We start from the raw sequence: 26,513 nt of genomic DNA, 5'->3' as shown, positions 1-26,513 counted from the left end.
CAGTCACTGTTTCAAGAGGCTCTTCATTGACATCCCCAGAAATATTAGAAAAAGAATTAGAGTCAGCCAGGCAATTAAGCACAACAGATAAAGTAGCACACAAATATAAAAGAATATTTCTTGCTGAGATATTAATGGGAATAATTAACTGTGTGTGTAACTCAGTATATTGCAGCTCCAGGTTTTATTCAGTGACATTTCACTTTCATCATCTGGTTTCACCTGCTGGGAATATACAAGTTAGCAGCACTATCTTGAACTGAAGTAGAAAGTTCCCTAGCAAAAGTTAGTTTTAAAATGCAGACCTTTCATTTCTTAATGCAAGTTCAGTCCTATTAATATAATATTGATCTGTATTGTAGCAGAGAGTATTGAAAACAGTGCTTGTTATTCTGGTTTATTTAAGGAAATGCACTTCCCTACCAGCATTTTTCAGAGAATCCTCTGGCTTAGAAGTGATTGGTGGAGAAAGAAATGTCTGCACATTCCCAGTTTCTTCTGATTGACTCACTCTTCACAGAACAAAATGGTTATAAGAGGACAAAATTTTAGCTATAACAGTATGGCTAAAGCTAATGAGGATGTATGGAAATAAATTTTTTTTTTTAGAGATTTGATTTTGGCCCATTTTAAAATGAACCAGAATCAGTAAAGGTGACTCAAATATTTCTGGTAAGCAATAAATTTGTCACAAAAAAGCTCACCCCAAACAGAGTTCATGTTCAGGTGTAATTCAGGAAGTAGCTTTGACTGAAAAAACAGGAGGCCAAAGAAGATGATACAGAAAATTTCCTTTATGCAGCAGCTGATTCTCTAGAAAACTTTCCGTGGTATGGAGACCTTTCTTTATCTTCAGGAGAACTTAGTTTCTGGACTATCTACTCATTTGTATTAGATGCTTTCATTGTCTTACTTTGACAATACCTTTTAGCAAATGTGAGCTAATGAGAAAGAGACTTATCAGAACAGTTGCTGTAGCACTCAAGCACTGCTGGTATCCTAACCATCAGGCTCAACTATCTTTTCCACCATTTACAGACTCACCATGCTTTATATAAAGCAGGAGGAGGAGGAGTTTCTGAAACAGAAATCAGCATTTGCCTCGTCAAGTGTGCTGACCCTCTGGATGTCACTTTCTTCTGAGGGCCTGGAGGTGATAATCAAGCTTCCCCAGCCACAGGGTTGAAGAGAGTGGTGGACCTTCTGTCATGCATTTCCCATGGGACACTTCTGACTGCTTTGCTCTTTCAGCATAGAGGGAACACTAGCCAAACATCACTATTCATTGTTGTTCTGGTTTGAGCCAGGATAAAAGCAAATCTCATTTTAATTTTATTTTCAACTACATCACTTCTAAGTAGCTGCACTTGCGGAAATTAATGGTATGTTTCTCAGTCAGTGTCTGCTTCTAGGACTGGTAACACCTGATGTTCATAGTTACAGCCAGAGAACTGTCTGCAGAACCAAGGCCACTGCTCAGGTTCTGAGAGACACTTTATGGTCCATTAACGGAAAGGGAGTAAAGGGGTCACACCTTCAACCCTCCTTTAGGGAGGTGACCATAATTGACCAAACAGAGCATTCCATCCCATATGTGTTATTACATGGGCATTATTGGGTGGGGAGGAACGTGATACTGCTGTGGTGTATATTTGTATTTATTTCATAATTTTCCTTTTCATCGCTATTGTTTCATTAAAGCTGTGTAGTTTAGTTTCCAACCATAAGTCTCTCTTCCTTATCCTCCTTACTCTCTCTCATTCTTCCTATAGGGGAGGAATCTCTATCTATTGATGGAGAGCTTCGGTCATTTGTTTAATTTCTGGCCCAGCGTTAAACCATGTCAAGTGTCTTTATTTTTTCAGTAAGTGTCCAAAGTGAAATGCCAGCTGGAAATGTCCGTTAGTAGGGAATGGGGTTTTTTGGTTCAACATTTCAGGGGAAAGTAAAAATTTGTAGTTTTGCTTCATTTCTGCAATTTATCAGTAGATAAAAGCATTCAGTATTTCTACGACACTACAGTCAGCAGGGAACAGAAACAATGAACTCCAAAATAGAGACCTTTTCTGCCTGAGCAGAAAGGAGAACAGCTCTGATGGTATCAGTAATAGCAAACATCCATTATTGCTGGCAGACAAGCAAAGTGGGGAGATATGGCAAACATTTTACCATTTATTACAGAAAAGAGGGCAAATCTAAGGCAAGCTGAGCTCTAACTTGCAGAACTTAAACTGCCTGCTTCTATTTCAGGTCATTATTCACCTGGACCATCAGAAAAAAGAGAATTCACAGGAAAAGATACAGTGTGGGTCTATGGGGGCAGAGGTGACAGTTCACATGCTCTGTATTTCCTGCCTTCAATACTTGTTCTTTTTCTCTCACTAATAGCTGAATTTCTGTGAGAAATGGCAGCATTGTGTATAATTAATACTGTGTATAGTTTGTGAATCAGTTTGCAATGGGCTTAGACATCCTGTCATGACTTAGCAGTTTGGGCAGACCACAAACCTAAGGACAGAATTACTCTGTATTCCCCCCCACACACACATAGAGGGAAGAAAGGGGAATAAAGATGTAACATAGCATACAAATAAAGAAGTAACATAACATACAAATATAATATAAATATATACATATACACACACACACACACACACATATATATATATATACACACACACTACTTGATAGATATGGGCTCTGATGGCTCTGATGGGTGCATGGCAGTGCAGCCAGCAGTGAGTGGAAAGAAAAGAGGGCAGAGCTGCAAACTTCCCAATCTTTTATAGAGTGTGGCAAGAAATGGGAGGGAATAGATCCCTCCTTTGGTATTCCACGCCTCTCAGAGTCCAAAAGCCCTCCTTCTTTAGTTCCTCATTTCCTTTTAGATGAAAGGTACTCACTATTATCTCTGTGAGTCACAGACTCCTGTCTTCTCAGGAGATAAAGTAAGGCATAAACTTTGCCAAAAATCACTTTCCTCCCATGCCTTGCAGTTTTACAAAAGCAAGGCATCTCATGAGTTCTATGATTCATTTCATTATCATTAAAACCAATGTTTACTTTGCTCTCTTTAAATAATTTCCCTTGTCTTTCTTTTCCTCATCCTGCACAATCCTGATGATTTCAATATGGATTAATCCGGTTAATCTCTATGTGCAATTTATTACATTTTCCCATATAGTAGTTTTGCACTGCATATGTGTATGTGTTTGACTTATTTACTGATTAAAATTACTGAATGGTGAATTTTGTCCAGAAGCTATTGATCACTATTTTTTGTCTTTGCTGGTTTTAAATGCTGAAATAAATGTTATCATGGCTACCTGTATTTGACCTGATGGAGAGCAGTAAATAAGAGAAGTTCTTGTGGTTCAGCTGCCAAATTTATTGTCCAGCATCCTACTGCTTCCAAACCTGCCTTCCTTTGTGGCTTTTAATTCATGAACCAGAACTTCATCTTTGCACAATGTGTGACTTGACCATAAACCCTGTTCTGCCAGCCCAGGTAGGACATCAGTGGTCTCTGCAAAAAAGAGTCAGAGTAGACTATCCAAAGTAGTAACATCACAACTGTACCACCCCCCCCAACCTGCAAGTTCTCTGAAGCCTGTTTGTTTGAGCTCTTCAGTCTCATATGCCATGTTTTGAACCTTTTTTGCAGAGTCACACTGTTGTCTGTTGTTGTCAGGGTCTTCCAGTGGAAGCAAGCATTCTGTTCAGCTGCTGCTCATCCAGTTTAGAAAGGCAGTTACATTTTTAGAGCTTGAATCGCTTGTTAGCATTGATTGCTTGGATGAGGGCTTTTGAGAAATGAATATTGCTTAACTATTGCCTCAGACTGGAGGCAAGTTATTGTTTTCTGACATTCATTCCTGAAGCTCGTCTCTCTGAAGCCTTGATTTTCTCCCACCAAGATACTGACAGAAGGAAAAAAACACATTTACTATGGAGATTAATTTGTTAGTGTATGTTCTGTGTACCTTATATAGAGAGACAGCTGGGCAGTAGGAGTCAAGTGATAATAGTCTATGCATGCATGCATCCTGGGAATGGTGGCACAGTGATGTTGTGTGCTCTTCACATGACAAGTTCATCCATCTCAGTAGGAGCTAGATACAGATCAGGTGTGGAAGGTGGTTTTCCAGACAGTGAGCAATAGACCTTACCTAGCGTTGCTGTGGGTACAAGAAATTTACTCAGGTTCACATAAGCTTTGAAGAGAAAAGAAATCTGCTGAAGTTTATTATTATGGCAAACTACAGTACGCTCAAAAAATATCCCAAGCCAAAAGTGGTTTGACACAAGATTGGTAGTAGAGGAGATATTTCATATGCTTGCCCTGTCATTACTCTTCCCTTCACATCTACTTATGGCTGTGCATGAAACAGAGTATTGGGAGAGCTGGACATCTGGTAAGAACAAGCAGGACTTGCGTGCTTCTCTTGTAAAATGCAAGCACTAGCACAGTAAAAGCAATGTTTTAATTTTATTTAATGAAATCTATTTTGAGGTTTTATGCCAATTTATGCACAACTAAGCATGAAATAGAATACATATTTCAGAAAATTTCATGCTGTGAAGTGATATGAAGGAAGTGTCTTCCTCAAAGTTTTATATGCATAACAGATTTGTGAATAATGATGGGGGCTACTATTGTATGCCATGCACTGTCATGATCCTATTCTAAGTGTTCTATAAAATGCAAAAGCTAATAAAAAGCAAGGCAGCAAAAAGTTGAAGCATAGTGCTGAATATGTGAATAAATTTATGGAAGTTAATAGTAGTGCTCATATTCCTTGAACAATCTTAACAGCTGCTCTGGAAAATGACTGCAAAATGCCACTCTTCTTCCTGCAAGGTCTGTGCCCATGTTTATTCATAAACACAGCTGGTTAACATTAGATACAAAAAGTAAGTTTCCCATTTTTTTATTGTCATCAGCCTTGTAGCTTTGGGAAAAGGTTCTGGATCAAATACTTACAAAACCAGCCAGATATTTTCTTACTGAAAACAAACATTTTTAAACCTTCTTTACAGATTTTTTACTTTTTTTTGCTTTGGGAAAAGTCTGTATCTATTCCCTATATAGAATTAATTCCGAATGTTTGTTCTAGGACAGAAATTGCTTTAAGTCTCCAGTACAGGTACAATGCAGAAAACAAAGCCACTGTTTCTGTCTAATTTTTAATGTCATGTCCTATTTAATATAATAGAATAGTTGAGACTAAAAGCAGCCTCTGAGACTAAAAAGTGGCCTTAAATAACGACTTTTATGGGAAGTGTTTCTGTGTAAGTAAATGAAACCTTCTGGATCGGGAACTGTGAATCACCCATTACTTGCAGACAAGTGAAACAAGATCCAAAGTCAAACAGGGACATTAAAACCCTGAGTAGCTGTTGAGCACCTTACCCTCTTCAGTGTACATCCACATAGAGTAGCAAAACCTGTAAATGGTGCTCCTGAGACCTAGCTTACTTCTAGGTCGTTTCTCTGTGCACACTCTGAGTCTTTACATTGTTCTGTAGGAAAACATATTCTGAGATTTCCAGAGAGGAGAAAAGTTTTTACTAGATTGTAATTTGTATCTGTTGTCCCTAGACAGAAGTAGGAATTATCATTTAATGTGAGGACCTGTTAAGCTTCTGCAGCAGAGATACAGCATCAAAAGTGTACTGCTTATATTATTTTTGTATTTCAAAATCCCTTATCCTTGGCATATAATTTAGAAAATAGGTTTTGATGACTGTTGGTAATTTCCTGTGTTTTCTGTGACTAGTGTATGTGGTGTGCAAAACTGATGTTGCTAATTAAATAGCAGAAACAGGAATCAAGTGTGTGCAAGTTGCCCCACAGGTATTTTGTGTCACCTGGTAAGTCTCAGCTCACTAGCAGAAAGTCAATAAATTTTTACAGAACTGGTAGCAGATGGAGAGTTCTAATATGACCATGTCCCATAGAAACTGTGGTCATGGTCATGGTCGTGGTCGTGGTTGTGCTTCTTTTCACCGGCATGAGAGAGATACAAATGAACTGAAAAGCAGTAGAAAATGACAGCCTGCATGTCGATTACCAAAATACAAGATATAATAACTGAATTTTACCACCTCTCTGATGTGGCTATACAGCTCCCAGTCAGTTCAGAGATAGAGTAGGGATTGTATTCACATAACCCTAGACAGCCTGTTGTCCTGGGAGTGTTTGTTTACCTAGTTACCAGATATGAACCTTGGCTCACTTTCTGGCTCACTCTTTTTAAAATACGTTTATTTTCAGCTGAACTGCAGACTCTTTTCCAAGATTTGTATTGTCTTGAGTTTAGCCACATTAAGTACACAATGTTCAGGTGAACTTCACCTGAATCATTCAGTGGGTCTGACCTACCCTAATGTTTGTCCCCATGAATCTTAGATTCAGAGCTACCTGCAGTCTTCTGTGCTATCTACAGGCTCCTGTATGACCATGCAGTCTTTCCACAGGCTTGATGGCTTTCTACATGAGGAAGAACTTGGGGTTTGTATAAACAGAGAATATCTAGGTGTCAATACTCTGGATTTGAAAGCAGTGCAGCAGGCTTTCCTAGAAGGCCAGAGCATATTTGTAGCTCACAAACTATATCTATACTAAGGAGAGTAAATCTGTAGGGCTCTTGTCGACAGCAGTTCTGTCTTAGCAGCATTGTCTTAGGTTCTTGGTTTGGTTCTTCATTAGTTTGTAAGGTTACATAAAAATATGTGTCTGCTAGAAACTACATTTAAAATTCTGAAGATAAAAACAAATGAATGGATTTATTTTTTATGTCTGATTTTTCTGGAAAGCATTTTGATGTATTGAGCACCATTTTGCAAAGTCATAAGAGGAATTTAAACTTGAGTGGATAAGAATTCCTTGAAACATAACACCAGATGAAAAGAGTGTTTTCTCTGAAAAGAACAAGGAGAAACAATACCGGTTCTCTGGCATTTTGAGCTTTATCCTCATTTTACCTGGAGATTTTATAACTGGACAAAACCCCAAACATATTATAAAGCACTATGCTGAACAGTCTCAAAAGGGTCTGTGTGTTCTGAGGATTACAGCTGGCTTTGGGATGATGAAATAGGATGTGACTAGTACAATCATGCTGTCCATGAAAGTTGTACCAGACATAATAGCACCATACATTTCTTTTGTAATGGAAGGAATTATTTTTTTACTAATCATGAATAAAGAGAGATAGGACAATTTTATGGAGCTCTTTATACATGAACCTCAAAGAGGAAAAAATTTGAAATACTGTTCAGCTAGGAGAAAAAATTTGAAATACTGTTCAGCTACTGTTCAGTTGGGAGAGCTCTCCCAACTCTCCTTCTTTTTCTATGTCTCTATGTTGTCTTGTGTCTTTCTATCCTCTATTCCCTTCCAACTGTCTATAGGAAGGGAGGAGGGCAGAGAGATGGATGGAGGAAAAAGAAAGCCCAGAAAATTATCAAAACTCTGAAATTATTTCAGATTTATCTTTAAGAGAGCTGAAATATTTTGTGATGAAGTAAATCCCAGTCTTAGAAGAAATGCAGCACAAAACTAAAAAAAAAAAAAAAAAAAAAAAAGAAAGACAGGTGTTAACTTTAACTTTTGAGGGCAACTTTAAAATTAATCTGTGAAAGAAGCTGGAAAATTCCATCCTAGGTGACTGCTCCCCCATCTTCTTACATATACATATAAAGTCTTAGGAAACAGTGAAATGCTATTGTACCTATTTTGTCAACATAGAATTGAAGCAGATTAACAGAGACAGACTTAGTAAGGCTAGAAGTAGAGCAAAATTTGTGCCTCTCATCCCCACTAGTAATCAACTTGTAGTAATTGCAGACGTTCTCAGCTTAGTACTCATAGTGTCATTGTGACCAGTTTTTTAAAAAACAATATTCTTACACACACAGGAGAAAACTGTTTCTTTCTGTTACTAAGTTCTACTGGGCAGTGAAGAAGAAAGTTCCCTCTATCTCTGTGAAGCTCTAAAAAATCAGCCATGAAGTCCAACAGAACTATGACAGGTCTCTTGCCCCACTGCTTCCCCTTTCAGAAAGAAAAGGGGAAGACTCAGAAAAAGTCCTATTAACTTTATTGGGCTCTGTATAAAGTTATTCCCTGTCGGAGATGGGGCTTTGGGATGGTTAGTGTCATCCAATCTATTGCACATTCAGTGACTGGAAGCTGTGCATACTTTCTGACTTGCAAATATATGATACCTGATTAATGATGTCTTGATGCCATAGGAAGAAGGTAAAGGGAAAAGAGAAATTAATACAGTGAAAATTGAGAGGACAGCCTAAACCACAGCCTCAGACTGTCACCCCACTGACTACATCACATTGTGGTACAGGAATGACTGACATGACTTAGAAGCCAAGAGAAATAAATAACCTACCTTCTGAGATTTCCCTCAAGAAAGATAGAAGGGCTGTGTCCTCTCATTAGACCTGATCAGTAAATCGACATTATCTTGTGTCACAGTGGTATCAAGTGGCACTGAAAGCTAACCCTTAGCTTTGCTAGGGGACTGCAAGCCCAGAGATTAATGCAGAACATCGGCCTGATAGGAATTAAAATGTGCCTCTTGAAGAGAACCATTAATAGACCATAATAATAGAACCATAATAACCTTAATAGACTGAATGCATTCTCATACACTTTAAACATCCATGAAGGTTATAGAGCCTTCCTATAGCTGACTAATTCACTGCCCAAATGTGTGTAAAAGCTCAGTGAGGGAATCTGGACAAAAGCCAGACCTCACAGATGGAGTGTTTGTCGCTCTTGTTCTTCCTACAGAAGTGGTCAAATCAGCCCCAAATCAGCTGATCTTAGTTGAAAAATTAGTTCTCCCTGCAGAAGAAGTGTGAATCTGTCACATAGCTGAGACAAACCAGTTTAGTCATATCACCCACCCACCTCCAGAGCAGCTTTACCAGTCTGAACTGTGGATGCCAGTGCAGTGTAATGGCCTCACCTCAGCCGTTGGTATGGCATCTTTGTCCTCTGTGATGATGCAGTATCTAGGAACATTGTTACCTACACGTGGAAACATGACTTGTATGAAACCCAGTACCTAGTCCAGAATGATGTCCAGCTCTCAAACGTTTCGATAGCAGACTGAAAAATTTATCCTTTGGTTTCACTAGGGTTTGTCTTGCGTTCTGAAAATTCAGTGTTTGGCTTCAACTGTGTGACATGGTTTGTAGTATCTCTTCAGTACAGTTTTCAGGGATGTTGGTGACTTCCAGCATTCATCTAAACATCCAGTCCTTTTTCTGCCTCATTCATTTTTTGGCCTCAGCACCTTCCTGTGCTCTGTGAACTAATTGCAATGTGTGAAAGACTGCTTCCTTTAATAAATTTTTATTTTCTCATGTTTTAATGAACACTCACTTGAAAATCAGTATGCTGGGAGACCATACAGCAATCTTAACTAATTAGGTTAACCCTACATTTCTATCTTCTGTCTTTGATTTCTTTCAGAGAGCTCATAACGTGCATAAATATTTAAATGTATATACTTTCATGAAAAATCTATCAAGAGGCAAAATTGTTGTTTAATGATATATGAGAAATGCATAAATCCAGGAAATATTATGCTTAATTCAAACAAAGGTTTTCCATAAAGGGTGTGGGAGAGTTTCTCCAGTAAAAATGTGAGTTGTAGAGAGTCACATTTTGAAAAGTATCATCCAAATACACAATACCTCGCTGGATTAATCAGGACTGAAGCAATCAAAATATCCCATTTCTATAACTTTTTCTTAATGTTTATACAGAAACAATTTAGAGTTCTTTTTCTCATCACCCATACTCTTTAGACAAGCACACTCAAATTTTCTCAGGCTGCATGTGAAGTTTGGAACTGTTTGGCAGAATTGTGTGTTCTGCAGCCTTGGTGTCTCTCTATTTAAAAGTGGATGACTTAAACAGAAGCATATTCCAAGTTCAGAGCATTTTTCACTGCTTTTTACTGTTTTTTGTAAAATCAAATATACGCCAGCAAGTTTTCTATGATTTTGGATTGTTTTGTATAATAGCCAAGACTCCTCCTTGTGATTTTTCAGTAATACCTCTTTGACCTTAGAAGTATTTAAATGTCCCAAGATTTATAGTTCTAGACACATTGTGTTTTAGCAGAAATATATTATGTATGACAGTTCAAACAGGTCACTGCAGAATACACATATCTAAAACACAGAAACATGAAGCTCCTTTAGTTACCAAGAACAATTGATTTCATACTCAGGAGAATTTTATCTTACTTTGCAGACATCATGCAAAGATTAAGATGGACTCATGGAAGGGCAGGTTTCTTGTCTTCTCTTGAAGAAAATAGCATTGTAGATGGAGAGGTAAATGGGAGAGGAGGGAATACCACCTCAGATACTGGTTTGGTTTAGGACACAGTACCTGACACAGGTCAGTGTTTACATAGAGGATCATCTTGGCAAAATGCTTTGTTCTTGTTGTTTAACACTGGCCTGCATCAGAAGCTGAGGTCACGCTGTCTCCCAGGCAATTCAGGGACTACGTGAGATGCTAAAACTGCTGTGAGACATAACACACAGAATATTAGAAAAGCTGAAATTTTCTGTGGATGTGTGTAAGGTCACTTGAGCCACCCAGGGGAGCTGATGTCCAACCCAGCTACAGTCTGAAGAGGAAGACAAAGTTAACACAGTTTAGGGGAAGAAAAGAGAAAATTCAGGTGTTATCACAATTTGTCACCAAATTTTTTTATAGTCCTGCACACAAGTTGTACAGATACAGCTCCAAGACTTTCACTTTCACCTTCACCCCTGATAAATACATCAATTTTTGGCTAAACAGCTGAGACTGTCTTATGAGGGTGGCAAGATGAAACACAGTGACAGGAATTAACTGTAGACTCTGTCACTGTACATACAACAGAGTAGGGTGCTCAAATGGAAGGACCCGGAACCTGGGCACAGTCCAGTATTTGCTTTAGTGCAAAAAAAAAAAAAAAAAAAAAATTAATGTCACTTCTTGGTGTCTTTCTTAAAAGCATAAATAAATAAGCAGAGTGCAGGAAGGTAAGACAGCCCTTTTCTGAGTTTTCTACTTTGTTTGGTCTAAGTAGGGGTGATTATATTTTTTTGGGTTTAGAGTTGCCTTTTTTGGGATTTAGGACAAAATAGAACTTATTATGCAATGGCCCCTAAGTATGTAATATTCCTAGTATATGTAATTTACTTATTTACTTTTAATCTTTGTTCATGAAAATATTGTGAAGGCTTGTACTTTAACCTTCATTGTTCTTCACCCCTGATTATTTTTCCTCCTGTATATTCATGTTAGCTGGAGGTTTAAGAAAACATACCTGTAGTGATATGTTCAGGAGTTTAGAGGAGAGTAACAGATGTATAGGAAAGGAATGTCATATTTGAGCCTTATTATAGAAAGGATTAATCATGATTATGATTAATCATAAGGAAATATAAGAAAGGAAGACATCTCTGAATTTTTCTTGAGAAACAGAACTTGACTTGGCAAATTATAATTTATTGCAATAGCCTAAAATGCTCAAAAGCTGTGTGATAAATGAAACCCTTTCATGTTGGTTGTTGTGGGTTTCTTTACCATAAAAATCTTTATCAAAAAGCACTTGTAGGATTTGAGTTGTGAATGGTTCTTTGGCATTTTTCTGCAGTTTATTTCCTTTTCTGGAACTTTGTCTTCCCAAGCTTTCCACTACAAGCAGAAAACTCCTTCTGCTCAGACTACCTGTTTTGCTTGGAGCAGATAAACCTAGAAACTGTCACTACAGCTGCAATATCCACGTCAGTAATTGCTAAGGGAAATGTGTCCTCCAGGGTGTTTGCCTCTAAGCTTAAGAAGTTGCTATTGCCAACACAGTAGAAGATTCAAAATTGTAAACCCTTTGGGGAGATGATCAAAGGGTAAATGATTAGTGCTGCCTAACTGGGATGCTTCAGCCTTTTCTTTTCCGAAGCAAAAGGACCACCTAGAAGAGCACAGTAAGGCAGAACATGTATCTATGCCAATGCTTTGGGTTCTATTGCAAGTGGTGTTAGAATACAGAGCAATTTTATCTGTGTGTTTGGAACCTCGACAGGTCTCCATTTTAGGAATGATTCTTTTAATGACAGTTTGTGTTGTTTGTCTGATGTACACGTATGGTTGCTTTTGTAGTTTATCTGTTATGAGTTTTCTATCCTGATCTCTTACTTTTATGCACTATATGGGTATAGTTAACACAGTATCTCGGGATGCCATCAGAATGGCACATGAGTATTAAGATATTAAAATTTTAGTAATGTTCTAGATATTTTCTACTGATAGGAATAGTCAGAACTTTTCCTTCCCTTCTGTTCTCTATCATCCTTTTTTGTTTTCTTTTGTTTTTTATTTTCTCTGACTAAATTTCCTCAACAAATATTTGCATGGGTAAGAATCTGCAGAAATTTGTATCAGACCCTCAAGTTAGACTTAAATTTCGGTCACCTTCAGAAGGGCATCTGCGAGAGTTGAGAAAATAATGCCCCCAACCATTGCCTTCAGTCCAGATCTTGATAGTGTCAGTATTGGTTATTGCGTGAAACCAGCAATGTAATTGAGATTTATTGCCTTCTGGTGCTCAGTAGGCATAAATTAGCCTGGATCTTGCCTGAAGAAATTTGGAAAAAGAGTATAATCTTGCCCTGTTCCCATGATTTTCCGTAACCATCCAGAGTTGGCCACAGGATACTGAATTTGATCTGCCTCCAGTGTGGCCCACTCCTGCTTTTTGCTTTTATGAATACAGTACAAACAAGGGGGTAATAGAGAGCACAGAGCACATTTGTGATGTGCTGCTCACTATGAGCAGGTGCTCTCAGGGTCCCATTTCTATGCATTATCTTTCACTGATAGAGTTAGAAAACCTGTTCCTAAATGGCAGTCTCTGGATTACTAACTTTGATAGGAATAGGCATATTCCGTCTCTTTTGCTTTCTTTTGTAGAAGAAGGAAGCCTAGGCTAGTCTTACTTAATTTTTTACAATAATCACTGAGGAATTGAGCTTTATACTAACCCCAGCAATCGGGAAGCAGACCCTTTGAATGGGTAGCAATGCAAGGGTCTTATTAACCACAGACTAAATGATACTCAGATCTGTTAGATCCCCATGTGTCCTCTGCAAGACATTTCTCTGTTTCAGTGACAAAGGTGAAGTAGCTCTGTAACCATTCATGACGTCTCTCTAATTCAGGAAAAAGCAAAGAGATTTTGCATTTTGAAAAATGCCATGGTAGAAAAAAATAATTTAAATGGAGGAATTCTATAGTACTTCCAGCTGAATTAGAGCTCAGCTGTTTGGTCAGAGCAGATCTCAGTTGATACCCCAAGATCTAACAATCCCATTAGAGAAAAAAAAATCCAGAGAAAAAGGGGGAAAAAAATTAATAACACTCAGTACTGAAGGAAAAGTCAAACTGACAGTGGAAAGACAATATGTTATGGTTTTACGTCATTACTTATAAATACTTCCTGATAAATAAAGAGCAGCAGTCAAAAAGTGTGATTCTGTTTTATATTGAGAAAAAATTGCCTTTCTATAATATAACCATGTTCCCAGTGTGATGTCTGACCCATGGGTATTTAAATCCCTTTATTAAGCTGCGGTTAGGAAGGAAAAGTACTTGCTTGTATCTTCAAGGCAGCGAGCTGCCCCATGGTTCTAATAGGAAGTTTAAAATAAAAAAATATTTTTCAGCTCAAGTCAACTGTGTTAGGCAGAACTTACTAAGTCAGAAGTTGCCAGAAACATTGGAAGCCTTCTGGGACCATGCTTTTTTCTCCACTATATATTTTCTGAAAAGGGGATGTGGAAGTGAAGAAAGGGACCCCCAAGTATCGCAGTATTGGCAGTATTGGCTGCAAGGCATGATGTGAAGACCCCACATAGGGCAACAGAGGATTTGAACTTAAATTAGTTCCTGGGTGAAAATCTACTGACTTCACAGAAATTATTTGAAATTGAGGGAAAAAAAAATCTGAATTTTGAGAGATTCTAACACAGAGAAAGGAAATGCTTCAGTGAGAATTATATCGTTCTCTTACTCACATATGGAAGTTTTAGGAAATTCAAGCGTGGGGAATGTATCCTCAATGGGTTTTTTTTATCTCAGAAGCTGCTAATCAAAATTGAAATTGTGTAATTTCACTATGTCTGACTCATCCTTCACCTGCAGGGAGAAATGCTAAGATAGTATTCAAAGCAAATCTTCATTGTGTAAATCCAAGATCTCATTCTTCAAAGGTGAATTTATGTTTAATGCTTGTATTCAATTTTTAATCTAGTAATTGTGTTATTTTTAACACTGTGACTTGTCCAAGAAATTTAGCCAAAAATCTCTGGAACATATTTGGAATGTGGTTGAAGAAAGGTGATACTTTGCTAACAAGCAACTTTATGATGCTTAAATCTTCCTTTGAACTTATTCTTTAGTGTGATACAAGTAGATTGCCCAAATTATCATTCTGGAAAAAAACAATTAGAAAGGAGTCCCAGAGATCAGTCATCCTGATAAATGAATGTGTTAAGCAAAGAGTTCATTTGAACTGTGGGGATTTTTTTTCAGACACTACAGATGGATGTAAACAAGCTGAATATCACATTGCTTCGGATATTTCGCCAAGGAGTGGCAGCAGCACTGGGACTGTTACCTCAGCAAGTTCATATCAACAGACTCATTGTAAGTACCAAGGGGTTATGCTTAATAAAATATACCTGGTTATTTTGAATTCTCTTTGATTTATTTTCATGTCAATGTGTAAAAGTGCAATCAAATAGGACAGAAAAATACTTTTTCCCAATATTTTTAATTGCACTACAGAAAAATAGATTTCCATTACAAAATTACTTAATTTTTCTTTTGAAGGGGAACCATTCTCAGTTACAGTCTGGAGAAAAATTAAGTCAGATAAATCTATTCTGTGTCCTTTTCATAAGAAGATTGCTTTATACTTTGGTTTTCATTCCAATGAAGTTCTACATCACAGATATTGTGAAACACTTACATGTGTTTTGTTTCTCAAAGTCTGAATATTGCTGAAAAAATACTTGTGATTCTGCCTTTCAGAGGTATCTGCAATTTATACTCAGACTTTTCATTAGTGAATTATGTCTTCTCACAATATTAATATTCATGTTTTGCTAATCAGCTATAAATATATATGCTCAGCAATAAGCTTGTAGAATACAGTTTCAAATTTGCAAAAGATTACAACAAATTTGCTTCAATCAACAAACACTTTTTAAAAGAAAAGTCATTGTGTGGTTTTCTACATATGGTTAAGAGCATACATTCTTAAACATGCAAATCATGCATCCTGTCCTTTTATGAATGTTTTGTCATGAAGCAAAAAACCAAAACTCAACATCAAGTCTGTATTGCTAGCATTCATTCACATTGCAGGGGTAGAAGGAGTTGTTTGGGTTTTTTATTTATGTATTGAACACACAGGTTGAATATTAGGGAAGAAAACTGACAATCTTTGCATAAAAATATTTTCTGTCTGGACATCTTGATAGGATTCTATACCTCAAAAAGGGTTATAAAACTCCTGCAAATAATAGCTCTGTGAAAAAGAATCATACAAGAAGTACAGTGAAAAGATCAATAGGAATGCAATACAGCCCTTTTTACATTCTCCAGGGATGTGACTCATCTCTGACAAGTGACACCAAATCTTCTTTGATCCCTGCATTAACCAGAGTGAAAGGTTGAAAGATACATTTACAGAAAAACACAGTTAAATAAGATAGGTTTCTGATGTTTGAGATATCTAGTCAAGACACTAAGTAACTTAGTAACTTTCTTACTATGCTCTGTGGAAATTATGTAACTAAACAGTAGAAATATGCTGTTTATTTTCTTACTGGTTCTGTGGGGCGCTTATTTCTCTTTCTCCTCTCATTTGTGGTCCAAGGAAAGAGGTAATGTTATTGTGCAACCTCTTGTAGCTCAGAATACAGAAAGTACTATTAAATAATCAGTCTTCCCCTATCTACAAAAGTGTGCTCTGAGTTAGCATTTTAGTGAGATAAGAAAGCAAGCAAACCTTTGCCCTATTTGCTGTAAAAATCACACACAGTCAAAATTCACAAGGAAGAAAAATACAGCTTAGGAGACACTATTTCCACTTTACATCCTTCTAATATGAGCGAGTTCCTCTTATGCGTTGGTGACAAGAGACCAGGGCACATCAAAATTCATCTCACTTCACTTCAGACTTGTCTAAGCTACTTGTCTAGGCTCCCTGTAATAGCAATACAGAGAAGGGTAACTGAGGGAGGAGAGGTGTTGAGTTCCTTCTTATTTTAAGATGGATTTAATCATTCTCTAGAGATGCCAGCCTCTCTCTGCTGACTTTGGAGGTAGTTTAGATGACTGAAGTGTGGTAAGCTGACTCGGAAGTGAGAAGCTCTCAGAAGAGATCAGGAGCCTCTTAGGCAGGATATGGTTGAGCACAGTGACAGCAGGGAGCCTGCTGGACTCTTACAATACATAATATGCCAGGAAATATTAAATGGGCATTTACAGTCTTTCCTTAAGCTTTCCAGTAAATCTTCTTCCCACAACAGCCCTTCAATGGGCTGAAGAACTCTTAAATAGAGGAGGCACAAAAACACCAGGAATACTGTGTACCCCACAAGCCTTGCCTTGTGTCTGCCTCCTGCACCCAGAATCAGACACAAACCCATGTCAGAGACTGAGTAGGACCCCAGCCTCAAACCAGCTTCTTCAGCTTGACAGAAGTCTGCCTTGAACTGAAGCTCCCGACCTGTAGGTCTGTTTTCATTCTTTTTAACCTTGATGATCTGAGCTCTCCCACTGAAAAATGCCCAGTCCCACCAGTAGCCAATGACCCTACTGGGCTTACTGAGCATCTGGGCCAGCAGGACACATGACAGCACAGAGGGCAGATTTAGGGTAAACATATATGAATGCGTCCCTTTCTATGCCACTCTACTTCTGAATGCAAAACCAGATATTTTAAGAATAGCAAAAGATGTCTTTTTCTTCACTTCAGTAAAGACAGTGATGCATGTTCAAGGTGAGGGAAAGGAGGCTGGGGAAATCAGGATTATCCCAGTTTGAACTGGGCTCTCCCATCCCATAACAATGAGTAGCAAACAACCAGACAAGTGAGGCTCTTGACTGCACAGGCAGTGATGCTAATAGCTCCATGCTTACCTGGTGTGTGTGGAACCCCCCAGGTCTGGACTTTACATCACAGCTTAAGCTAAATTGGCCATAGTCCTGGAGACTCTGGGTTCCCTCACCCTGTTTGGACATCAGCACTATCTGGATCACTGGTCTCAGGTGCTGTTCTAATCTGTCACAACCAGAAGAGCCCTCTTGCAGTCACTCCTTTTGCTCCCCTGTGATAGGATAAGCATCACGGACATCTCTAGTACAGCACCCCTTCGGCTCTCAGGACTATAAAAGAAATCGTGCCAGTAAATAATAGAGATGAGGGAAGGTATTCTCAGCTTACTCATTAAAAGTAAAAACACTTTTCTGGTCCTTTCATTTCACTGTTCCATTTTACAGAGTTGAACTGCAGTTGACTGAAAGCATTTTGTACTTCATTGTGGTATGTGTCTGCTGTGTGTTGACATGGGATTAGTAAGCAGGACCAAAATACCACAGCATCACACTAAGTAAGCATTTCTGGTTTTTAAGGACCACCTTCTAAAACAGGGCTACATTTCAGCTCAGATCTGATGAACAATCTGGTAAAATCCCTTCTGGCACTTTGCCCTTGACCCCATCACCTCATCATATTTCATTGACCTATCTGTCTTAATGATACTAGTCTCAGGAAAAAAGATACCTTGTCAATAATGAACAAGACAAAGCACAGATTTCAACATATGGTATTTTGATTTTCTTTCAGTCAGATGGATTTAAGGAGTCAGTGAATACATATACTCTCCTCACAGGGCAAGTTGCAGCCTTTATAGTCCATGCTTTTGTTTTTCAAATTACAGTGATAATCTGTAGACACCAGAGATTATTAATCTCAGACCTATCACTCTGCTTTTTTTGTTATTTTCCCAGGGGAAGAAGAACTGTGTGGAGCTGTTTGTGTCCCCACTGAACAGAAAGCCAGGAATTTCTGAGGCACTCCCATCTGAAGAAGTGCTGCATTCCCTTAATATCAACATTTTGCATCAGAGTTTATCCCAGTTTGGAATAACAGAGGTCTCCCCTGAGGTTGGTTTTCAATTTTCTAACCTGTAGCTTATTACAGATGAGACAGTTATTACATCCCTGGTGCTTTTCAATCTGAGGGTCTTAAGCATGAGACAGAAAATGGATAAATTGAGATGGCAGCTGCTATAAGGCAGTTATACAACTAGCCCTGTTAAATTACTGTAACTTCATTAGGCTATTCAGGCATTGATTTCCAGGTCCTCCTCACATAGCTGGACTACCAGTGAAATCTGAGTTTGAACTAAATTCGCATCAATGCCTTAAAGGAGATGGACCCAATGACTTCTAATCTATTAACCTGGCTTGGCAGGAGTAATGATTTCAGGAGATAGGAAAAAAAAGGTGTGTAAATTGTGTCTGACTTGATTTTTTAAAAACTAATTTTGAACTTTGTACCCATACTTCTTTCTATTGTCCAGAGAAGTGACAACTTTTTTTGTTTACCTTCTCCGAAAAGAGGACAAAAGTAAAACTTGCAGTTATTATTTATATGACTGCATTAATTTTTTTGAAAAAAAAAAATTTATTTCAAAACAGCATCTGCACTGCTATATCCACAGTGTCCCAGACATTGCCAGTGAGATCAACACCTAATTCTGTGTTGATCACTTGAGCCATATACAGCAGCTGAAAAAAAGCAAAGGCTTTTAGTAAAGGAAAACGCAGAGCTCAAGGACATGATCACATCCCATTGCACTTTATTTATTGTCCTAGAAACCCTGACCTACAAATTAAGACCCTCAGAATGCAGTGTGAGGTCCAGATAAGTTCAAACATGTTATCAAGAATCATCATTTTCCCTTGAAGCTCCCATTTTTGTAGAGGAGATGTCTATATCCAGAAGAGTGGGGAAAAAAGATCTGATAAGCTGGGTCTCCCTCTATGGATAAAGAGTTGGGTTTTTTTAACATCCAAGCCTATGTTTAAGCCATTTCTAAGTTAGCACTGGCTGTTACGTTCCACCTGTATTTGTACTAATTAGAAATGTTGTTGCTAATTTTAAGTATTTTCACTCTGTTTAAGAATCTGGAACATGTCTTGGCTACCAAAAATGAAATATAAAAACAAGGCCAGTTTAGTGAAATGTAGCGTGTTCTACCACAACAGCCTGCCACTCAGCAAATGGGTGAACTATCAGGTTTTAGGTGTTCTAATAAAAAATGAAGCCAAGCAGTGATATCCAAACAACAGATCAAATCGGGCCTATGGGAGACCTGAATTCTTCTGGTAAGAATTTCCTTTGTTACTGAAGTGAATAAGTCTTGATAGATGCAGTTATGTGTTCCAAGTACTTCAGTTACAAATAACACTTCATATACACGTTGGACAAGAACAAAAATGAATAATAGATGAATGGAGAAATGTCACCAAGCTATAATGATATGCTGGAAAAATACACAGCACTGAACTCAAGGTCTCATCTTGAGTTAGATACTTTTCAATAATCTGGAGTGGTCAGATATTTGAATTTTCTCTCTGGAAAAATAGTGTAGACAACCAAATGAAATAATGCAGAAAATAATTAGTAGAATGAAAGTTATGCAAACTCTAAGTCCTTCTAATACTCTTTGAGAAGCTAGATATTATTATAACATTACAATTGCTAGCAGATTATACATCTAAGGCCCTGGTCCTGAAAAAATTATGCAGCTTTAAACTAATAGGTATTCCTTTTGGATCTCAATAAATTGTTTACATGTATAATACTCCACAGAAAAAAGCAGATAAAAGATTGCAACGTATGATCTTGACTTGCTCAGCTTCTAACCTGTTATTTACTCTTCTCTCAACTTCTAAGAACAACTTGTGCCAGTGACAGTAAAGAAAATCAAAACAGGCAAACTTTTGAAGGAAGATATAGTTATACAAAACTTTACATAGTTTTGACACATTATTTTACGCATTGCTTGTGTGTATTCCTGAACTAATCTATAATCAATACTAATTAAATCATGAACTAATAAATTGTACAAATGTCCTCCCAAAAGTCTGAATGCTTCACAATCAGTATTGGATTTGCACTTTCAGGGTATTTGTGTGGAAAGGAAGCATTACCCACATAATTCTAGGTGGGTGGCTGGCACAGAGGTGTTAGAGTTGGAATTTGTCTCCTTTTTTAGCTGCCTATTTCAGTATGCACTGACTAAGGCCCAAAAGTCTTAGTGGCTCTCTCCATGGTAAATGGAAAGAAAGAAATATGTTTGGTCCATCCCATCTGAGATACCTCTCTTGATATGGCTTGGTTGACTCTTTGTAACAAGGCTTAGCTTAAACTATGTAGATTGTTAATGGTGAGGGAGATTGGCCTGTTCTAAAAAAATTTACCAAGATTATTCAGGAAAATCTAAGTGGAAAACCGAAGCTCTCTTCTTAAAGTCTCAGACTATGCAGTATCATGAACAGCAGAAGTCTTAGTGGATGTAAGTGACTAGAACTACATCTTCATTCATTCCAGTCATAATTTGCCAGTTCACATCTGGCAATAATGCTGATTCATTAATCACTGACTGATCTATTTGCAAGTAAACTGATTGTCTCAGAATTTGTATACTGGTTTCTTATTCTGCAGTAGCTGAAAGTGAATATTCCCTCCCTGCTTTTCCTGTAGGAACCATGAGGGTCCTTTGTTTCCTGGTGTAGAACAGACGATGTGCTTGTGAAAATGTGAAAATTTTATTTAGTGGAGTTGTGATCCAGGGCAATGGCAGTACCTTCCAAATGTTCTTTCTCTTCCAACAGCCTAATGTAGTTGTAGCACTTGCTCTTTTATTATGGTCTAAAGTTTGTGTCTGAAGCAGAATCTAGGGTTGTGTTCTGCTCCAATCTGTGTAGCACAGCCAGGAGGAGACTTCCCCAGAACTTCAGTATTGGTGCTTGTTGGTGAGACTAAATTCAATTACTCAGGCAATCCATGTTATTATGGTGTGGGAATCCTGACTTCCTAAGGTCTTTGAATCGTGCTCAGAGTTTAAAAAATACATATATATATTTATATATACTACTGGATTTCAGAGTTTAGTAGAGAAGAGAACTTGAAGTGGGTTTGAATGACAAAATAATTGAAGTTACAGTAAGTAAAATAGGGGTTACTGGTTTTTGAGAGCTAAGCTAACTGCCAGATGGGAGATGAGATACTAAAGGAACTGATGCCAAAATTATGCAATCCCAAAATATACTGCTACAGCCTGCTTGCACAAGGCTTTTGTTGGTTGCCTTTGAAGTGAGTGATACTAGCTTCTTAGAGAAGAAATCAAAGGAAGCAATCATGCATTTAAAGCATACAGAAACCTTAAGTCATTGCAAGGACAAATGATCAAAACCAATAGCTTAGGAATTACAGCAACCTAGACAAAAAATGATTCCCAGAACAAAGCAGAGCACAAGGACTTGCTCCTGTGATCAGGCAAGGCAGATGCAGCATCACACCTGCATGGGGGCAAGCAGAGCACCACAGCAAGGTCAGGAGCCCTCTACAGGCCCACCAGCCTTGACATGAAATCACAACACTTGTACACATGCATGTAAGGTAAGGTCTGCAGGGATGCTTTGTCATGGGAGATGCTAAGTTGCTGTTATCCAGTGTCCTGGGAGTCTGAGAGGTCACCCACATTCCCACATGTTTTCATTAGGAGTGGAAGTGATTTCTTGGCAGGCTTTCCTAACTGCTTTAGCTAACATAGTTATAATAGCAAAAAAAAAAGCAAAGCAACTCTGAACTTTTTTGATCTTGAGTTTGATTCCCAGCTCCCTGGAAGCTTTCCTCTGGGATCAGAACTATAGATTGCCATACTTTCATTTGTCTTGGGTTAGTGCAGTGGTGTTTTGGAAGTAGGGGGGCCATAGGTGTGGCTCCTCTGAGAAGCTTCTGGAAGCACCCCCATTTCCAATCCCTGCCCTGCCTCTGCCCAAGGCCAAGCAGATATGGGATGCTGGATGCACCTCTATGAGTAACATGTCAATGAAAAGGAAAACTGAACTACAAAAATATGACCTGAAAATATGAAAAGGAAAATTGACCTGCAGAGTGGAGTAGGGGATAGGGAGAGAGAAATGCCAAAGACACCAAGGTCAGCAAAGAAAGAGGGGGAAAGGTGCCAGAGCAGAAATTTCCCCACAGCCCATGGTGGCAGCCCATGGAGAAGCGCTGTGAAGCAGTCCCTGAAGAAGCACAGTGAAGCAGTCCCTGAAGGACCACGGTGGGGTAGATGTGGATTTGTAGCCCCTGAAGTGTCATGGGTGTGCAGATGTGAAGCAGAAGACTGTGCAGGGTTGCAAAGAGGGTCAGATGTGGATCTGCAGCCGTGTAGGACCCCGTGGCAGATGAGGTGACTGCTCCCGCAGCAGCCGTGACTCTGTGTGCAGCCCAGGATGGAGCAGTCTGTGCCTGAGGGACTGCACCTGTGGGAGGGACTCATGTCCCAGGGGTTCCTGAAGGACTCTCCCGGGAGAGGGACCCCGTGTTGGAGCTGGGGGAAACTGTGAGGAGTCCTCTGAGGAGGAAGGAGGAGCAGAAACAGTATGTGGGGAACTGACCCCCCCCACCCCCCTGCCCCGTGCTGTTGAGGGGAGGCAGCAGGGAAGTAATCCAGGTCCAAGAAGTGAAGGCTGGAGGGAGAAGGTATGAAGATTTGGCCATGCTTTCTCTTTTTCCTTGTAGATTAAATCAGTTTTCTTTCCTTCCAAGTTGAACCTGTATGTTTTTCTCCTGTTACTGTAATTGGGGAATGCAAAGTTCCTTATCCTTGTCTTGATTAATGAGCCTTGAGGTGGATTTCAGGTCAATGTCTCTTCTTGTTGTTATCAAAAGTAGGCTACTAATGTGTTGGGTTTTTGTCTAGAAATAATCCATTAGGTTTCCACAGTAAGACCAGAATGTATTTTTACTGTCTTTTTAAAATAAAATAAAATAAAGTTTTTTTTAAAAATAATTTTTAAAAACACATTTATTCTGTTTTGGATACCTGTGCAGCCACTCTTCTGTGAGGTTAGCAATAGCATGGGATTGTTTAGAATACATTGATTCTGCTATACCTTGAATTATGTCGAATTTAAACTGTTAAAACTGACCTGGGTATTTTGAACGACTCAACTGATTGTGAATGCTTCTGTTACGGTTCAAAGTAACATTAAATTATTCTTTTGTTTTTGATCCAGGAGAACAAAGTCCAACCAGCAAGGGTCGGGTGCAAGCATAAACTTTTATTTGACAATTGACACAAGCAAAATGCTAGAACCCCGTGAAAGTATGGCAAATATGTTGCCAAACAAAAGAGGGAGAGAGAAAAAGGAGAAGATACAAGAGAGAGAGAGAGAGAAAAATGGGAGAGAAAATAGTAAGAAAGTGGGAAATAAAGGAAAAACTGAGAGAAAATCACCACCAGGGGGCCAGCTGTCCAGTGAGTTTCTTGCTCAAGATGGAGATCAGATTCTGGATGGGGTCCGATGCAAGATGGCAGTGGGTCAGTGCACAATGACGATGACCACGATGACAGAATGGGAGCCTCCTTATATGCCCCTAAATTCCCACTGTTCCAGCAAGCTTCTTTGTTCCCCAAGGAGAGCTGTCAGTCAGTTGCAGCAGGAGCCAGGAGTCATTCACTTTTAAAATTGTATTTTGAGGCAAAGAAAATCCCAGTCAGTGGAATCTCACTAATGGAATCTCACAGCTTAGTAGGGAGTGGAGTCAACACTGGGGGATGATGCTGTTGATGATGAGCCTTCCTCCCTGTATTCAGGTTTTCTGTGGGACCTGATGCTGCCTGAGCTGCTGAACTCCCCTTCCATCCCACCTGCACTGGTATTCCACCTGCCTTATTTGCTGTGGCCTTTTGCAGCTTAATTTGAATTTATCTTCCTACACTCCCAGTCCTAGTCTATTCCTATTCCTATTCCTATTCCTGTACCTATTTCTATTCCATTTGCACTCCTTAAAAATTATCTGAAAGTCTTAGTGTGAGTGCCTCACTCAGGCAGGAAAAGGCTCCCAACAGTGTGAGAAAAATGTGGAGTAGCATCAATCAAGACACAGCACATCTCCATGCATTGCCCTTGGTCATGGACAGAAGTCCTCTCTTTGTTTGCTTTTTCCCTAGCATTTGGCCATCCTGCAAGCTCATGATTCCTGGGTGCCAGGATTTGTAAGGTGTGTGGCAGTTGCAGTTTCTCTTATCAGTTCTCCCAGGCTGAGGAACAAAGTTCTTGAATAAGCAGCATTGATATTTCTGAAAGCAAATCCATATCATGGGCGTGGGATGACTGAGTAGGTCACAGCCTCTTTTGTCTTTAGGAAGCAGATGTAGCAAGGATCCTCTGTAAACTGCTCAGTTAGAGGTAGGGAAGAGATTTCCTTGGTTAGATGAAGGTGCTACTTCATTGTTTCAAAATGGTGTGTCTTGAAGTTGGTTTATTTTACCCTTTTTACAGTATTTGTTCATGTCCTTTGAGCTTTATTTTTAGTACGACAAACCAGGAGAAAATGTATCCTGTACACAAACACCATTAGGCAGACATCATAGAGATTGGTTCTTTTAGACTCAGTTATGTATTGAAGTCTATTATAAAATATTTTTAAAGTTTTGTGGCACTAATGAATTCCGGTACATTAAAATCTCTCACCCATTGATTTAAGAAATCCTATTAGATATTAATTTATTTTTTTGTGCATTTGTCCCTTAAGTGAAGAGGTACAAACCTCCCTGTTTAATCACTTACAAAGGTCAGCATGGCCAATGCTCCTTCAGCTCCTGCTCCTTATCTAGATTTTGTCCTGAGAGATATGAAACACCGGAAAGTCATCGTGTAATCTACCCAGGGTCAAAGACTTTGTTTATAGCTGATTGGCCAAAGCCAATTGGGCCAAAGCCAATCACCATGGGATTTCCATGAAGCTCCATGGGAGAAATCCTGAGTGTGGAGCAGCTGCAGATTTGGGGTGTGAGCCACTGCCAGGACCTGAGTCCTGTGCAGTGAGCAGAGCAGAACTGCCTTGCTGTGCTTAGGTAGCAAAGTGCACAGGGACCTGCACCACATTACAGTGACAAAGCTGTTTGAATATGTATGGTAACAAATTTTGAGGAAATATTTGGCAAGATTTTCAGCATATCTTTGATAGTTCTGGTTTTTAACTTGCTCACTAAACAGAAGACTGATAGTTACAGACTTTGTTAAACTGTCAATACCTGCAATTGTTTTAAGCCCATATCATAGAACACTGTGTGATTATGCACACACATGCCAATACACTAGTTTTACAAGGTCTGTTTCTGTAGTTTATCAGAATTGGGTAACAGTTTTCTGTTCAGGTCCCTAGGACTATGACTTTCAAAGAAAACTCTTCATTATGCCTTCAGTTGTAAGGCAATCTACTCCTGGTTATACACATGCAGTTTTAGCAAGTCTTTGTAAACAAAGCATGCTACCAACTACTTCTCTAAATGTTTGTATTTTGTAGCTACTGCTACCTCTGTGCATTGTCTTACTTCTGCATTGACTTTAATCTGCATTGCCCTGTCCCTTTTTAAAGCAAGCAGGACGCAAACCTGTACTGAAAGGAAGACCATGAAAACTATGTTTGGATTCAGCATGCAGAGGGTTTTTGTCAGCTTGTCCTTTTATCCCCATGCCATGTGCTCCTTCTCCTCATGAGTATCTTTCCACATGAATTCAACTTCATAAAGACTTCCACCAAAACCTTGAACATTTACAGTAGAAAATGGAATTGCAGGTGCTTTTTACTCACATTGAGAACCCTACTGAAAATACAACAATTAAGAAAAGAAAAGCAAATAGGTAGAGACTAGGAGAGCAATGTCTACTGAACTGCAGTTGTGGAAACACCAGTATACCTACTTTCTTCTAAATAATGTATTGTAGTTAGACTGAGGGCACATAAGCCCTGTTTCTACTGCCAAACCTCTTTCTGGAAACCTATTGAAATTCTGGTAATTTAATAGCACAGACAAGTTCTCACATTGTAAAAAATCCCAAAATATATGCTTTTAATTATGATGATATGCAACAATTATAATTTCATTGTCCCCAGAAGTTCTGGAAATTTTAGTGTGCACAGCTGTTTTAGAAAAGTACTATCAGCAGGAGCTCAAAGATAATGAGATTGCTTTAACCCTAATCAGAATTTTTTGCATATGCACATGTGTGTGTGTGTGTGTGTGTGTGTGTGTGCTCACATGATGACAGCATCAGGGCTTCCCGGCTCATGAGGAAAAACCAGCAAGTCACCTGC

General features: G+C 38.8%; 1 protein-coding gene across 2 annotated transcripts in view; it reads left to right on the top strand.

Annotated features, from left to right (window-relative positions):
* The window catches only part of PTPRR (protein tyrosine phosphatase receptor type R), a 137,582-nt gene that overhangs the window by 43,334 nt on the left and 67,735 nt on the right, over nucleotides 1-26,513 (top strand). For both annotated transcript variants that reach the window (XM_071766786.1, XM_071766793.1), the window contains exons 3-4: nucleotides 14,627-14,740; nucleotides 18,116-18,271. In XM_071766786.1, coding sequence (XP_071622887.1) covers nucleotides 14,627-14,740; nucleotides 18,116-18,271 — 270 coding nt within the window. The remainder of the gene's footprint in view (nucleotides 1-14,626; nucleotides 14,741-18,115; nucleotides 18,272-26,513) is intronic.

This window comes from Heliangelus exortis, chromosome 1 (genome assembly GCF_036169615.1).
Source record: "Heliangelus exortis chromosome 1, bHelExo1.hap1, whole genome shotgun sequence".
Lineage (NCBI taxonomy): Eukaryota > Metazoa > Chordata > Aves > Apodiformes > Trochilidae > Heliangelus > Heliangelus exortis.
Note: the sequence above shows the minus strand (reverse complement) of the source record. Positions and strands in the feature narration are given on the sequence as shown.